The 14,832-nt window shown below is 37.7% G+C and overlaps 1 protein-coding gene and 1 long non-coding RNA gene across 2 annotated transcripts in view; one reads left to right on the top strand and one right to left on the bottom strand.

The window, feature by feature from the left end:
• The window catches only part of LOC309658879, a 294,436-nt gene that overhangs the window by 209,553 nt on the left and 70,051 nt on the right, over nucleotides 1–14,832 (bottom strand). The window lies entirely within an intron of this gene.
• Nucleotides 971–14,832, top strand: part of LOC309658876 (coiled-coil domain-containing protein 192-like) — a 53,602-nt gene continuing 39,740 nt past the window's right edge. The window contains exon 1 of the mRNA XM_082457975.1: nucleotides 971–12,747. Coding sequence (XP_082314101.1) covers nucleotides 12,664–12,747 — 84 coding nt within the window. The 5' untranslated portion in view covers nucleotides 971–12,663. The remainder of the gene's footprint in view (nucleotides 12,748–14,832) is intronic.

Genomic DNA, 14,832 nt, shown 5'->3' with positions numbered 1-14,832 from the left:
CAAAAATATATTGAGATCTCTCATATTCTCATATATTATTGTACTAAGTCTTCAAAATCTCATATCTATTTTATACTTACAACACATCTCAATTCAAACCAACCACATTTCAAATACTCAAGACCACATGTGGCTGGTGGATACTGCATTGGACCATGCTGGTCAAGAATGCTGTTGTTCACATTCACCTTCTGATTTGTCTAAGAATTGTGAAATGTATGCCTCTGCCAATTTTCTTGTCTTTGGGCATATGGATGAAAATAGAAAAATTCAGCATCCTCAACTGCATTTAATGAAAGAAAAAATGTGCTATAAAAATGATGTTTCGCCAAAAAAAAAAAAAAAAATGATGTTTCGCTAGTGGAGCCCATGTTGTGAGGGGGAAGGGAAGGAGATGGGGTGGGGTGACAACCGGGTGGATTTCCTGACTGAAGGCCATGCTGTGATGGTGTAGCAAAGAGTCCCTCTGTGTAGGAAATAGACACTGAGAGGTTCAGGGTGATGGGGCATAAGGGCACAACATAACTCACATGGAAAAAGAAAAAGTTCTCTGTATTCCAACTGCTCTCTAAGTGTCTTATTTGTTTCAAAATTTAAAAAATTAAAATAAAGCAAATTTAAAAAATGGTGTCTCCCCTTTTGTACCTTGACAGGTGACATCATGCTTTTGACAACACAATAAGAAATTGAAGGATGATTATTAATTTTACTAAGTCATAGTTGGAAATACTCAATGAATAATGATAAAAAATAATTCCTAGGATGATTAAGTAGCAATATATTTCAAATATAGGGAAAACAAGATTACTGAGATCCCAGAATATATCTTGGATTATATAAAAGGCTCCAATGGATCTGTATGATAATTATAAGATAGAATGAGTTTTATTCTATTTAAAAGAAAAAAATATGTATATGTATATATGTGTATATATATATATATGTATATATGTGTGTGTATATATATATATATATATATACATACTTCTGTAAGACCTCTAAGAAAGAATAAAAGCCATGAAGTATAGATTTTTATGAAGAGAATGGCTCAAAAAAAGAAACTCAAAACTACATTTGGGTCTGATAAACTCTGATGGTATACTAAGGGTTAAATTTCACTAATTAAACAGTATGTGAGGAAAAATTTCAGAGATCCATTTTTTAAAAGTCCTTCTTTCCTTTTCCATAAGCTTCTATCTCACATGACAGCTTTTCTGAAGTTTTCTCCTCAAAAGTTCTTTGGAAAACTTTTTCCTTTAGCCCTAGTCCACATCCCTCTTGCTCTTCTTTAATCTCCCCCCTTTCATCTCAGAAGCCCTGAAAACCACATCTACCAAGAAAGTCAAGAAAAAGAAGAAATGGAGTAGACCAAGTATAAACCTTATTCAGCAGGCAAAAGAGGGTACAGGCTGTGCCCTCTCCTACTACGTTTTTGAATTTTTGCTCTTATGCTTAATGATTTACTTTTCCAACAAGGAGTAACCAGGCTAGGTGTGGCTGCATGATGCCAAGGCCACCAGAGATTCTAAGAGTTTCTGGTCCTTATGATCAAGAGCTCAGGCTCTTTCCGAAGCTGTGAGCTCCCAGAAGCTACACCACAGAAACATAAAATCTAGAGCTTAAAAAGAAGATTAAAAACATGCAAACAAACTTTCTTCTGTGGGTCAGGCATTATGCTCAGCATTTTTCTGCATGACCACATTTAATCACCACAGCAGCCCTCAATGAGTTAGCATTTCTTCCATTTGTAGAGGGGAGGAAGTGGAGGCTCATGATAATTAAACTACTTGCTTAAAGTCACGTGAACAACAAGAAATAATCAGATTTGCATTTGAAACCAAAAGAACCCATTCCAGTTAGTATTAAGGAGAAAATGGATTTCAGAGGATCCCTAGGAGAGTCAGAGAATCAGTCTTGGAGACCATACTCAGCTTCCCTTCCCTAGTGGAGGACCTATTACTGCCACCACAGGGCGAAGGCATCACAGCCCTACTACTACCCCTGAGTATGAGAGGTTACTTCTAAGTCTTCTGTCACTGCATCCTCTGAAAACAGAACGACCCTGTCGACCTGGCCAGATTCCATTCTATTTGGCACTTTTTCATATCACTCTCATTTACACCGAATTCTTAGGCTGGTGTGTCTGATTGGGGGAGGCTAAGTCACATGCCTACAACGTGGTGCAAAGGAGGCTGGAAAAGGAGTTCCTGGTTTATACTTCAGGGAGATGGGATTCATGAGATGGGAAATACTGCAAACAGGGAAAGACATTGACAAATGGCCACCGCAGAGTGCAAGATGAATTAGAAGTAACGATCTTCTCATTTCACAGGCGAGAAAACTGAGTCCCACTGAGTAAGCTCTGCCATCTTCTCTGATACTCTGGCCATGCCTCTTAGTAATATTTTGACTGGGAGACCTTAAAAGAAGTGGAAATTTACAGCAAAAAAGAGCTCTCTCATCTGTCCTGTGCTTACCTTATCACATTGGAATGTACTATGGAAATTGTGGCTGAACTTTTATCTGATCCAGAAAGATGCATAACACATTTCTCTTTCAGATCTTGGTAAAGAGGGCAGTCTGAGCAAATGTCAGGCTGGGTTGGGGGAAGGGGAGATTGATCATGGAAAATGTTTCTCATGGAACATCAAGTTCAACTAAGGACTTCCCTGCTAGGTTTTGGGAACAGCATCATTAGAGTCTTTAAGTTTTTATCATTACAGTTAAATTTTTGGATTTTTTTTAGAAGTTTACTTATTTGGAGCCTAAAATTCACTGGCAGACAAAAACTTACCTTCACTTTGAGCAATGTCAATCATAAATCATTTGTTGTTGATTACACACAGAATAGCAAAAATTTATTCACAAGACTAAATTTGAAAAACTTCAGGGCTTCCCTGGTGGCGCAGTGGTTGAGAATCTGCCTGCCAATGCAGGGGACACGGGTTCGAGCCCTGGTCTGGGAAGATCCCACATGCCACGGAGCAACTAGGCCCGTGAGCCACAATTACTGAGCCTGCGCGTCTGGAGCCTGTGCTCCGCAACAAGAGAGGCCGCGATTGTGAGAGGTCCGCGCACCACGATGAAGAGTGGCCCCCGCTTGCCACAACTAGAGAAAGCCCTGGCACAGAAACGAAGACCCAACACAGCCAAAAATAAATAAATAAATAAATAAACAAAGTAAACAATGCGTTTAAAAAAGAAAAAAGAAAAACTTCAATTTGGGCAATAAAATTCCATCACCTTACTCATAAGCTGACCTGAAAATCCTTCGTCCTACAGGCGTGTGCATTAACTAAAATACTGGGATACAATGGGAGAATGAAAACACTGTTGGTCAACATGCCAAAGTACTCAAAATCTAAACTTATAAATGATGTGGAGAAAATAAGTAATCCTGTCACAAAAAACTCAGTTATACAAAGCATTAACTTTATAAACAGGGCAAGTACTTGCAGTATTATATGTCCCACTAAATCAAAATTTAATTTAAAACAACTAGTATTTTTTGAATTTTTTTTTTTAATTAAAGGAGTCAAAATCTTTCCCTTCAGTAAGATTACCTTACTATGTTTTTTCCTTTTCTTAAATTTCATAGTTTTTATTATGTGCAATCTTTTTCTTTTAATTCTTTCTCACAGCAGTCCTGTGACGCATAGTTAGAGTAGTTGAATTAATTTTAGTATTGACTAATTCCTTCACTCCATAATTTATCTGCTCTATACATTTGTTTTATAAGTTATTTAAAAATTTTTAATTGTGGTAAAATATGTGTAACATAAAATTGACCATTTTAACCATTTTTAATTTGTAGTTCAGTAGTGTAAGGCATGTTCACATTTTTGTGCAACTTATCTCCAGAAGGTTTTCATTTTGCAAAGCTGAAACTCAACACCTATCTATAAAATAATAAGTCCCCATTTCATCTTCTCCTTTATTTTTGTAAAAAATAAAAATCATTTTTCTGGGACCTAATTAAACTTAAAAGCTTTTGCACAGCAAAGGAAACCATAAACAAAACGAAATGACAACCCACAGAACGGGAGAAAACATTTGCAAAAGAAGCGACTGACAAGGGATTAATCTCCAAAATACACAAAGAGCTCATACAGCTCAATATCAAAGAAACAAACAACCCAATCAAAAAATGGGCAGAAGATCAAAATAGACATCTCTCCAAAGAATACATACAGATGGCCAAAAAGCACATGAAAAGATGCTCAATATCATTAATTATTAGAGAAATGCAAATCAAAACTATTATGAGGTATAACCTCACACTAGTCAGAATGACCATTATCAAAAAATCTACAAACAATAAATGCTGGAGAGGGTGTGGAGAAAAGGGAACCCTCCTACACCATTGGTGGGAATGTAAATTGGTACAACCATTATGGAGAACTGTATGGAGGTTCCTTAAAAAAATGAAAAATAGAGCTACTATATGATCCTGCAATCCCACTCCTGGGCACATATCCACAGAAAACCATAATTCGAAAAGATACATGCACCCAAATATTCATTGCAGCACCATTTACAATAGCCAGGACATGGAAGCAACCTAAATGTCCATTGGCAGAGGAATGGATAAAGAAGATGTGGTACATATATACAATGGAATATTATTCAACCATAAAAAAGAACAAAATAATGTCATTTGCAGCAACATGGATGGACCTAGAGATCGTCATACTGAGTGAAGTAAATCAGACAGAGAAAGACAAATATCATATGATATCGCTTATATGTGGAATCTAAAACTGGTACAAATGGACTTATTTACAAAGTAGAAATAGAGTCAAAGATGTAGAAAACAAACTTATGGTTACTGGTGTATGGGGGAAGGAGGAGGGGAGGGATAAATTGGGAGATTGGGATTGACATATGCTTAGTACTGTATATAGAATATATAACTAATAAGAACCTCCTGTATAGCACAGGGAACTCTTCTCAATACTCTGTATGACCTATATGGGAAAAGAACCTAAAAAAGAGTGGATATATGTATATGTATAACTGATTCACTTTTCTGTATACCTGAAACTAACACAACATTGTAAATCAACTATACTCCAATTTAAAAATTAATTAATTAATTAATAAGAAAAAAGAAAGCAGCAAATGTTACAAACATTGAAGCAATTAGAACAATGGGTCAGGGTATTCACAGAGGGGAAAATTCTGTTTTAACGTCTCTGAAAACATACTACCAATGTTTTGATAGATGCCTATAGCACGGATAAAACCTACGACACATTGTTCATAAAATCACATAATAGATAACATTTTAATACCTGCAAACATCTGAAATGCATTCAATAATTCTAATGTAAGTGCTAATCAATGAGGAATAATCAAAGGCCAGTCACAGGTCTCAAGATATGTGGCATACAACTTGATGATTAACCAAGAACCGCAGAAAATACCAAGTGCTACTTGTTTTTGTTTTAGAAACATCCAACACTGTCTAATTCAAAGTTACTCTCCCTGCTCCCAGTGATTTTAGAACAAACCCAATCTAAACTGATTTACTGGGGAAGATCAATCCACAGATATTCAGCAAGCAGAAAACACAATATTCATGGGCCCATACTGCTTGTACAGAAAAAAAGACAAAATAAGACAATGTACACAAAGCTGCTGACTTTAGCCCTAGAGTTTCAAAGAGATCATCTGAAGAAATGAAGTCATTACTAATGCTTAATTGCTAGTGTCATCTCTGATGTCAAAAAAATGCTTTTTTCCTCTGACAATAAAAAACGGGAAAGAAAAACATTATAAGTACAGGATAAATTACATGAAAGCTCTGTGAAAAGCTTACTTACCCCCGGTGTAAAGAGCTTCACATCAATGGCAAATAAATTGAAAAAGGTTATCAGTTATTTATGCTGTTTGTGGCAGACCCTGTTAGCTGCCTACCCAACCTCTCTTGTCATCTCTTCCTTGCTAATAAAATCTTTATTTGGATGTTTATAATGAACTCAGGTACAAGAAGTAAATCATGATTTATACATAAAAAATAAAAAAATAAAAATTATTTTTTAATAGCAAATTACCTTGCTATATGTCCTTTCTCTTTTTTTATTATGAAAGAAATATATTCTCATTATTAAAATCTTTACTTCACCGTCAGCAGGATGGGTTAGCACTAGTTGCTGTGTAGTTCGGTTACAAGAACCAGGCTTCCCTGGGAAGGTATGCTACTTGCTCTACTGTCCAGAAGGAAGAGCCATTTTGTTTCTTTTGAGTTTGGAGCATGTCTCTAGGAAGAGAGGATTATTCGTTTGTTCATCTGCATGATTTACAGTAGAGGCACCAAGAACATATTAATACTCTCATTCATTAATATTTGGTCTTTTATTTTAGAATAAAAACTAAAGGTGCTGGAATACACTATTCCCTCTAAACAAGGAATTCATAATTTGGGCTACATGAATAGCACTGAGAAAAACACTTAAGCACCCTGAAAGTATAGGCAAAATAGTGTGCATGTGTGCTTATTGTGTGTATATGTGTGTACACAAGCATGTACATAAGCATTTTTTTTCCTAGTAAGAGAATTGACATATATCATCAGGTAGTCCAAGAGGTTTGTGATGCCCAAAATTTTAAGAAATCAACCCATAAAATCAAAATGCTGGAGGGCTATTTTAAGTCACAGAGCAAATTCTGTAATATAACATGAACCCAAATTCAGGTGTCCTCTAACCCAGTCCCTGTTTTACTGTTAACTTTAACTGAAATGATGGAAGATACAAACTATTTACTAGGTCCTTTTCTCCTCTAATACTATTGGTTCACAGTCTGTAAGGACTTATAAATCAATATTGTTTGATATAGATCTGGAATATTTGAAAACAGGTTAGGACTGCCTCTCACCTCCTTCTAACATCTACCAGAATCCTCCTCAAAGAGAAAAGAACAAGGCCCCAAAGCACAGAGCAATATTTTATGAGTGAGAATAAAAATAAAAATATTAAATTAACCACCAAACTCTTGACATTCCTTTGATTTTTACATAAAACTAAATCCTAGAGTTTTTGTATTGGAGAGAAATTCTAAACTGAGAATCTGGTGAGGGTATTAATCCTGTATGTCTGGTTACTATTTATTTCTCCATTGCTTAGCACAGTACCTGGCAAATAGTGAGCCCTTAATATTTTTTGAACTTAAATGAACTGAATTGCTTTGAATTGAACTAAAATGACTTGGCCTGTTAAGAGTTTCAGGTAAGCCATTATTTAAAGTTATTTATGAAGCTATCATATGTCACAGGGCCATTTCTCTTTCTTTAACTTCCACGCCAACAATCTTTTTATAAATTAAAATCTGAGTTAACAATTCCTTTCAAATACCTTTTTCGTTTGTTCTATCAGTGATGCTGTAGAAATGGAAAAGGAGTTAAGTCTTTCACAGGGTAAAAGGTTGACCTTTACAAGTGTGGGTTTTTTCCTAGAATAACTGTATCTTGGAACTGTGCTAAAGCAACTTGATACTGAATTCAGGTCCATCTTGGACTTAGTCCAGTGGAATTCGGGGAATATAGCTCTGGAATAGCCACCTGACAGAACAGTTAATGTATAATTTAACAGAGATCACTTAGATAGAGGGTCTCTACACTTTTAGATTTCATAAACTAGTAAAAATTTCCATCAAGAAATAATTAGGGTTAGTTTTTGTAAGACTGCTGATTTTTCAATTTTTTTCAAGAAAAAAACAGTAAAACACAATAATTCCCATGTACTATCACCATCATTTGTTAAAGAAACATCCTCTTAACACCAAAATGTAGAGAATGATCATAATCTCAGAATAAAGGACAGTCATCTAAATGGAATAAATTCGGCTTCATGAAAAATTCACAATGTCCTTTTCAAAAGTTAGCTTTTATCATTTTCTTGCTGACTGGTGAAAATGTTATCACAAACCAACACTGATCTATGGGCTGGCATTTGGGAAACACTAATAGCATTAAACCCGTTTGGCCTGAGATATCTTTGTTGCCCCCTCCATTATCCACCCTCTACCCTTTCCCCACTCTGCTCTTTTCCAAGGAGCTGGTCTCTCTGCACTTCTTGTTGAAGCTCTCTTGCCCTCTGATTTCTCATTGGGTTCAGCCCAAGGAAGATATAGACAGAAGTACAGCGGGTGAAAGGAGAGGAGGGTCAAGCTATTTATTCCACTGGTTCATCAACCACTACTGCCTGGGCACAGGTTGGCAGCGGCTGTATTTCTCTGCCCAAGGTCTCGGTTTATAGGATGGCCCTCTCCCAAGCTCTCTTTCTAGATCCTGTGATAATGCTCTCCCATTACCTCTCCCCCTACCTCTTCAGGTCAAGGTAAGGCAAAAAGTATCTTTGCACGCAGGGTGTGTCTCACCATCCTTTGCTGACTTCCATAATGGTACCCATGCTCTTCCCTTCATCAAACTGCCCTCAATCACTCCTTTGAAATGACCATCTGTTTCCTTCTGGAACCTGACCAGTGTATTCTTCATTTAAAGATGAAAAAACTGAGGCCCCAAGAAGTGAAGCCCCAAAGTCACATAGCCCAAGACACACAGTCAGTGAGACTCAGGTCAGGTAAGGAACGTGTCCTTCCAGATTCCAAGCAGAGTTCCCCTTAGTCACTGCTCATCCGTCATCCTCCCATGACCATCCCTTTCGGGGTCATATTGATGGGCACTTTCTACTTAGAAACCCTTTCCACTGGGCTTTGACAATAGTTGTAGTTTGTTCAAGTTTTGCATTTAAATATCTTATTTAGTGATTAATGACACAACCCCAAACACAGAGGAATACTGTTTTCACTTGAATGGACTGGAATCAGGAGAACTGAGTTGTTAAATTGTTGCCTAAATAGAAATTGGCAATTTAACCTAAGAAACTATTGCAAATGCTAAGCACAGAAGGACATGAGAGTGACGAACTTTCCACTGTAAAATGAATTCTGATCACCAGAGACTGAGGGAGGAATGGAAAAAATCTGCCCGGAGGTAAGGGGCTGAGGTGGGGGGCTAGCGTGGGCAATATGAGCAGGTCGTAAAGGGGTAGGGAAGTTTAGGGCCTTTGGCGCTTGTCAAGCACTGGGAAAGAGCAATGGACCACGGTAATAAATAGAGGAGACATCAAGCAGGAAGTTTGCTGCAAAATGTGTTGAAAGTGTGTTTTAACTGGCAGGAAGTTACTGCACTACTGGGCAGGGGCTGCTGCTGGAACCCTGCACGATAGATGCTCCAGATTGCTAGAAACATTTAATTGTCTTACACTGACTCACGTCAAATTGCTCTTGTGTAAAGGCGGAATTTGCCATAACCACATCATTATTTAGCAATCTTGCTTTTAAAGAAATGCACCCACATATTTAACATATTAACTTTGTTCTAATTGCATACTTGACTGAATTTCCCACTGCTGTGGTTTGATCATTTGCTGTTACAAAAGGGCCAATATGGGAACTTTCTTTTACTAGGGTTTAAAAATAAGTTAGAAAGTTTTAATATCAAATGATCCTCCTTAAAGGAATTAGGAGAATAGAATTATTCAAAATAAGATTAATTGAGCACCTCATCTGTACAAGCGTTTACCTGATTTACGTCATTTAATCCTCACATCAGCCCTGCCGTCATCACCCAACCCCACGGCCACCTCCTTGCCCTCTGCTTCGCTGTCTGGCCCCTGGCCTTGGCAAGCAGACTTTCTCTGGGGCTCTGATCCTTGTCAGTGCTCTAAGCCAGATGCCGGGGAAGTATTGCTCAAAGGAGTCACTGTTACAGCCTCTCAGCGTGAAGGACCGCTCTATCTGGTGCAGTCCCCTTCTCTGACTGCTGAGCCTTCAATCAATCAACAACTCTTTATTGAGCTCCTACTAAATGCTCAGTGCAGTGCCCTGTCTAGCCTCTGCATTCAGGCGCCTTTCTAAGTGCTGCACGTGGATTCAGAGGGGGGTGGATGATTTGGATGAATCAGAGACCTTGAACCAGTCCTGAAGGGCGGAAGGGATTTGTCTGGCTGAGGAAGAGCAAGGTCATTGTAAGACAAAGAAGTAATGACTTAAAAGTAAGGAAGGGGACAATGAAAAGGTACTGAGATGGGTTAGAGAAATAAGAAAAATTAAATTAGAACAAAGAGTAGATTTTCCTCCAGATTCTCAAATGAGGAAACATTGCAGCTAAAAGAAAATCTACACTTACAACTTTCCATAAGGTTTGTCAATTAGTAGACTGTCAACTTTAACACACATGCATAGTAATCTAGTGTCTTTACTGTAACCAAAAAGTTTATAGAATTATTAATATTCTGTAATACTCTTTTACTTTGATCATCTTGGTTATCTTAGATACATGCACTTAGATTACTGATGGATATTTAGGTAGAAAATTTTAGGACAAAGAGTAGAAGTTAAAAACTGGAATACCCACTGAAGTGCTGGAATTTACCCTTTGGAAATCCACAGACACAGGTTCAATCCCCAAACACCTATATATATCATATGTTTTCAGTTTTGATTAGTATAATTCACTCATCCATTACTTTAACCACCAAGACAGTTTCATGTTCATAAGAAACATAAATCACTTTATGTACTGTGTGTCCACATGTGCCTGAGGGAAAATGAACTTCATGGTGTAAATCCTAACTTTCTGCTCTCGTACCACTGCATCCTGCAAAACTGGGGCAAGGACTGACCACACCTAACTGTTTAGAGTCCCTGAAAACACACACCTACCTCCAAAACTTCCAACACCAGGTATTTACTTATTTGCGAGATTATTCTTGATTTAATCGGTAGCCCTTTGGTTAATGGAGGTTGTCTCCTATTAAAAAGTGCTTGACTTTGTTTAGGCCATTTTTACTCCAATGTAGATACATTCATGGCTCTTTCCCTTAAAGGAGAGGGGAACAGAAAGGCAAGTCAGGAAGTGGGGAGTGACAGCTGGGGTAAAGGTGGAGACAGGCTTTGCACTCCTCACAGTTTGCTCAGGACTCTCCTTGTTCTATAACACATGATGATTTCTTAAATCTACCTGTACAAAAAGTCCTATGGTATTTAATAACAGTCTCCAGTCAAGCCTGTTTCATTTGGCTTTGACTTGCAATGCTTTTGTCTTACTGGAAATGGTTGTCCTTCTTGGCAGGGAAAATTAGGGATGTTTGGAGAAAAAGACCTAGAGAAATAGATTAGATGATCTTGTTGGGTCTACTTTTAAAAACTTCCTCGAGGTCAAACACTGGACAAGAAGATTCCCCCTGGAAATAGCAATCTAGATCAGGGATCCTTAATCTTTTTGGAAAAGTTTGGACTTTTGACAATTTCTCCTTTATGCATAAAATATTTTGTATCATAAACTACCTGTAAGTATAAATACACAAGAATTTTGTTTTGAGGCTTTTGTTTTGAGATATTTTGGACTGACTCTTGAAATTACTGGAATCATATATGGGAGGCTGAGGGTCATTTGTTCATCCCCAATATCACTGTTCTAACCCAAGATGTTCACCCCCCAAAGGCTGACCTCGGGGAGATTATGCAGCCATGTGTGACTTAGGAGCCATGCTGTTTTTGAACAGAGCAACATTTATTTATATCAGAGGTCCATGCCAGGGTCCTAAGGTTCAAACTTGGCATGAACAATTATAGGAACTGAATAAATGCTTTGTTTTTATGGCTGGTTCCATTTACCACCAGATGGCTCTATTGTATCGTCAGGAAATGCACATATGTATAAAATTGGTGGGCTCCTAAACCAAAGGGGAAATAAAGCAGCAGGTTTTTTTTTTTTTTTTTTAATATGTAGGAACACAGTTCTTTTTTTCCTGTGGGGTTAATTGGAAGCAGCTGCAGCAGCCTGAACTTTCACAAGAAGACAGGACACATCCAAGGAAGCTATAGGAACATCATAATCCTAGCACATATGAGGTTTTCCTTTGAAGTTTTCATATTGCTGTGTATTTATTAATTGTCTCAATGGCCAAAGAGTAGTCAGGAAGTGCTCTAGTCTCAGTAGTGCTGGTAACTGATATTCTCATACCAACTTTGCACATTTTTCTGATTGTACATGAGAAAGAGCAATTTAATTTTGAGAGGGAAAGTCTACACATCTGCTGATTTGAGTCGTATTAGCCATGTTCTGGGAAGAATGATCTGATTCTAAACCACGTAGTATCTGTGCTTTAACTAAACTTGATAAGAAGGTGACAATCAAAGGAAACAAGAGCTTCTCTGAATTCAAATGACTATGACCCCCAAGATAGGTGAATGTTAAAAATGTGGGCATTCTAGATGACATCTCTTATTGGGAATGTGAAATTTTGGTTCTAACCTCTTGCAGAAAAGCTCTGTTTGTATCAGGAATAAAAGTTGCAGACTAACCAAATTTCAACATGGATATTTTATTCTACCTTTCTAAAGCTGTTCATTGTTCGTTAATATGCATTTTTTTTACTCTGCCTTTAGACTCTAAACTGTTAAATAACACTATTGTTTTTGTAACATTTCATTGTTTTATTGCTATGTTGAAGAAGAAAAGGAGATGATTTGTGTGAGTTTATTAAGCCTGTCCTTAGTCCCCAGAGTTGTTTGAGATGCGCTCAGGAAACTACCCATGTCAAAAAGTAATACTTGATTATTGTTTTAAAGAAAGAGTCCCTGGAAACCAGACAGATGGCGTTTACTTTGGCACAGCTCGAGGCCTTGGAGATTTGCCTGAAGGAAGCAGAAGAAAAGGCTAAAGTCTTATCCGAACAGGTAATACCTGTCACTGGGACTGGAAATATATGTTCCTCAGTGTGCAGTAGAGCAAGGAAAATCTAAATACGTGTTTTAGCCTCTGTACCTAATGACACACACACACACACACACACACACACACACACACACACACACACACACACCCACACACCCCATTTCATTCATTTTAGTTATAACAATAATTACTTTAATCTGTATGGACCTTTTCAGCCTTTAAAACTCCTCTTAGATTTATATTTTGATTTTCATTCGCCACAGCCCATGAGTTAGGAAAGCCATCTTTAAGCAAGTAGATTTCTGGATAAGTGAAACATATTTGCATTATAAACAGATAAGCCCCAAAGTAAGATAAAACCTATAGGAACCACACAGGAGCAACTTTCTCCAATTATGTGAAGAAAGAGAGTTTTTCAAATCCTGGCATCCCTCTTGGGCTGTGACACTCACAGAAGCAAAGCAAGTAATAGGTGGAGTGTAGCCTCTACGGGCCGTCGGGTTGCCTTATAGGTCATCTGCCTACACACCAGGTCTCCGATTGCAGAGACACGGAGTATGGCTATCAGTAAAGCTCAGACCATTTCCCAACACAATTACACTTTGCAAACAGTATAGTGTACGTGGTACAAATCCTACTGTTACCGTTGCCCTTGGCCCTGGGCAGGGGGCTTGGCAGAGAGCAAAGCTGCCAGGACTGTGGGTCCTCCCACAGCACAGGGCACCAGTGCTCACTGTTGGTGGCAGTCGGTGGAGGAAAAGGACACAGACCCTGAGATGCTATAAACATTGATTGATTTGTCATGGATTGAGACATTTTGCAAATAAATTTTTAGAAACTTTTGAAAAACAATTTTGAGTTTTTAATAAGAAAGCTCTGTAATAGCAAAAGTTGAGTGCATCAGAATTTTATAAGAATTTCTGCAGAGACGGGGGGGAAAATGTGCTTGTGTTATGAGAAAAAGAAGTACATTTAACATGTCTTGTAGGGATACATGCACAAATGGCCTCCATTTTTTTTTTTTTCAGCTTACCAAAAAAGTACATCTCTTACTTTGGGATGTGTTTATTGCTAACTACCTAAATGTGATAGACGCAAGGGGTCACGGGGGCCTTCCGTCAATTAACAAAAGCGTGGTGCCCTAGGCCCAGACCCACTGGGGAAAGATTCCATCTCACCCATGTGCCATAACGCTGGCTTGCCAACTCGTCTTTTCTTTAAAACAACAGAAAAAGCAAGCTTCAAACTGTGGCAAAATTTGAATTACAAAGAATATAATGATAAACATGAGGTACCATTTCAAAGCATAAAAACTAAGGATTTCAGAGCACACAAACTTGGAAGAAATTTTGAATGGCTAACTAAAAGAGGGCACCCTTGCTGGTATTAGGTTACACTAAGAAGATGTATGCTTATTTTGTAATTGAACGTCCTTTAATGATTTAAATCAGTAAAATTCAGTTCACCCATAAAAGTTCTCATCCCTTTTGCTCTTTATAAAATGTTTTTATCCAACGCAAATAGCCCCTAATATTTAAGATTCTTAACTGGATGATCCCTTTATGTAACATCAAACAATTAGATACTTCTTTTCAGGGTTTAGCAGATTAATTACATAAAATGGAAACTGGATTTCACTCAACTTCTTTGTAACTACCATGAGTAAGATGTTAGTTAGCTGTTTGAGGGAAGAAAGATAGATAAGCAAAGCTTTTCTACCCAAGTAGCTCACAACCAAAAGAATCACTGTAAGGGCTGGAGAGTGAAAATAGTAGGTGTTTGTATGGTTCCCAGATAGACTGCAGCACAGTATTAAGTTGCAGGATCTGTGTATGTTATTTTCCTGAAGTATTGCCCCTGAGTGGCCAAATTTGCATATAACCAAGGCAATTTAATTGGAAGTTGGCAATGGTGTGAGGAAAAGGAGAATATTATGTGCGAATAAAAGCACATTACAGGCATTTTCAATGTTACCTTTTTAATTAAGCTGAATATTTTATTAGATTTGGCTGTCTCCACTGTTACTGTTGAAATAAGTTAATCAAATATAGATACTGTTCTCAGAGAATTTAATCCTGAAATTTTTG

The sequence above is a fragment of the Balaenoptera physalus genome, assembly GCF_965194825.1.
Source record: "Balaenoptera physalus genome assembly, chromosome: 3".
Classification (NCBI taxonomy): domain Eukaryota; kingdom Metazoa; phylum Chordata; class Mammalia; order Artiodactyla; family Balaenopteridae; genus Balaenoptera; species Balaenoptera physalus.
Note: the sequence above shows the minus strand (reverse complement) of the source record. Positions and strands in the feature narration are given on the sequence as shown.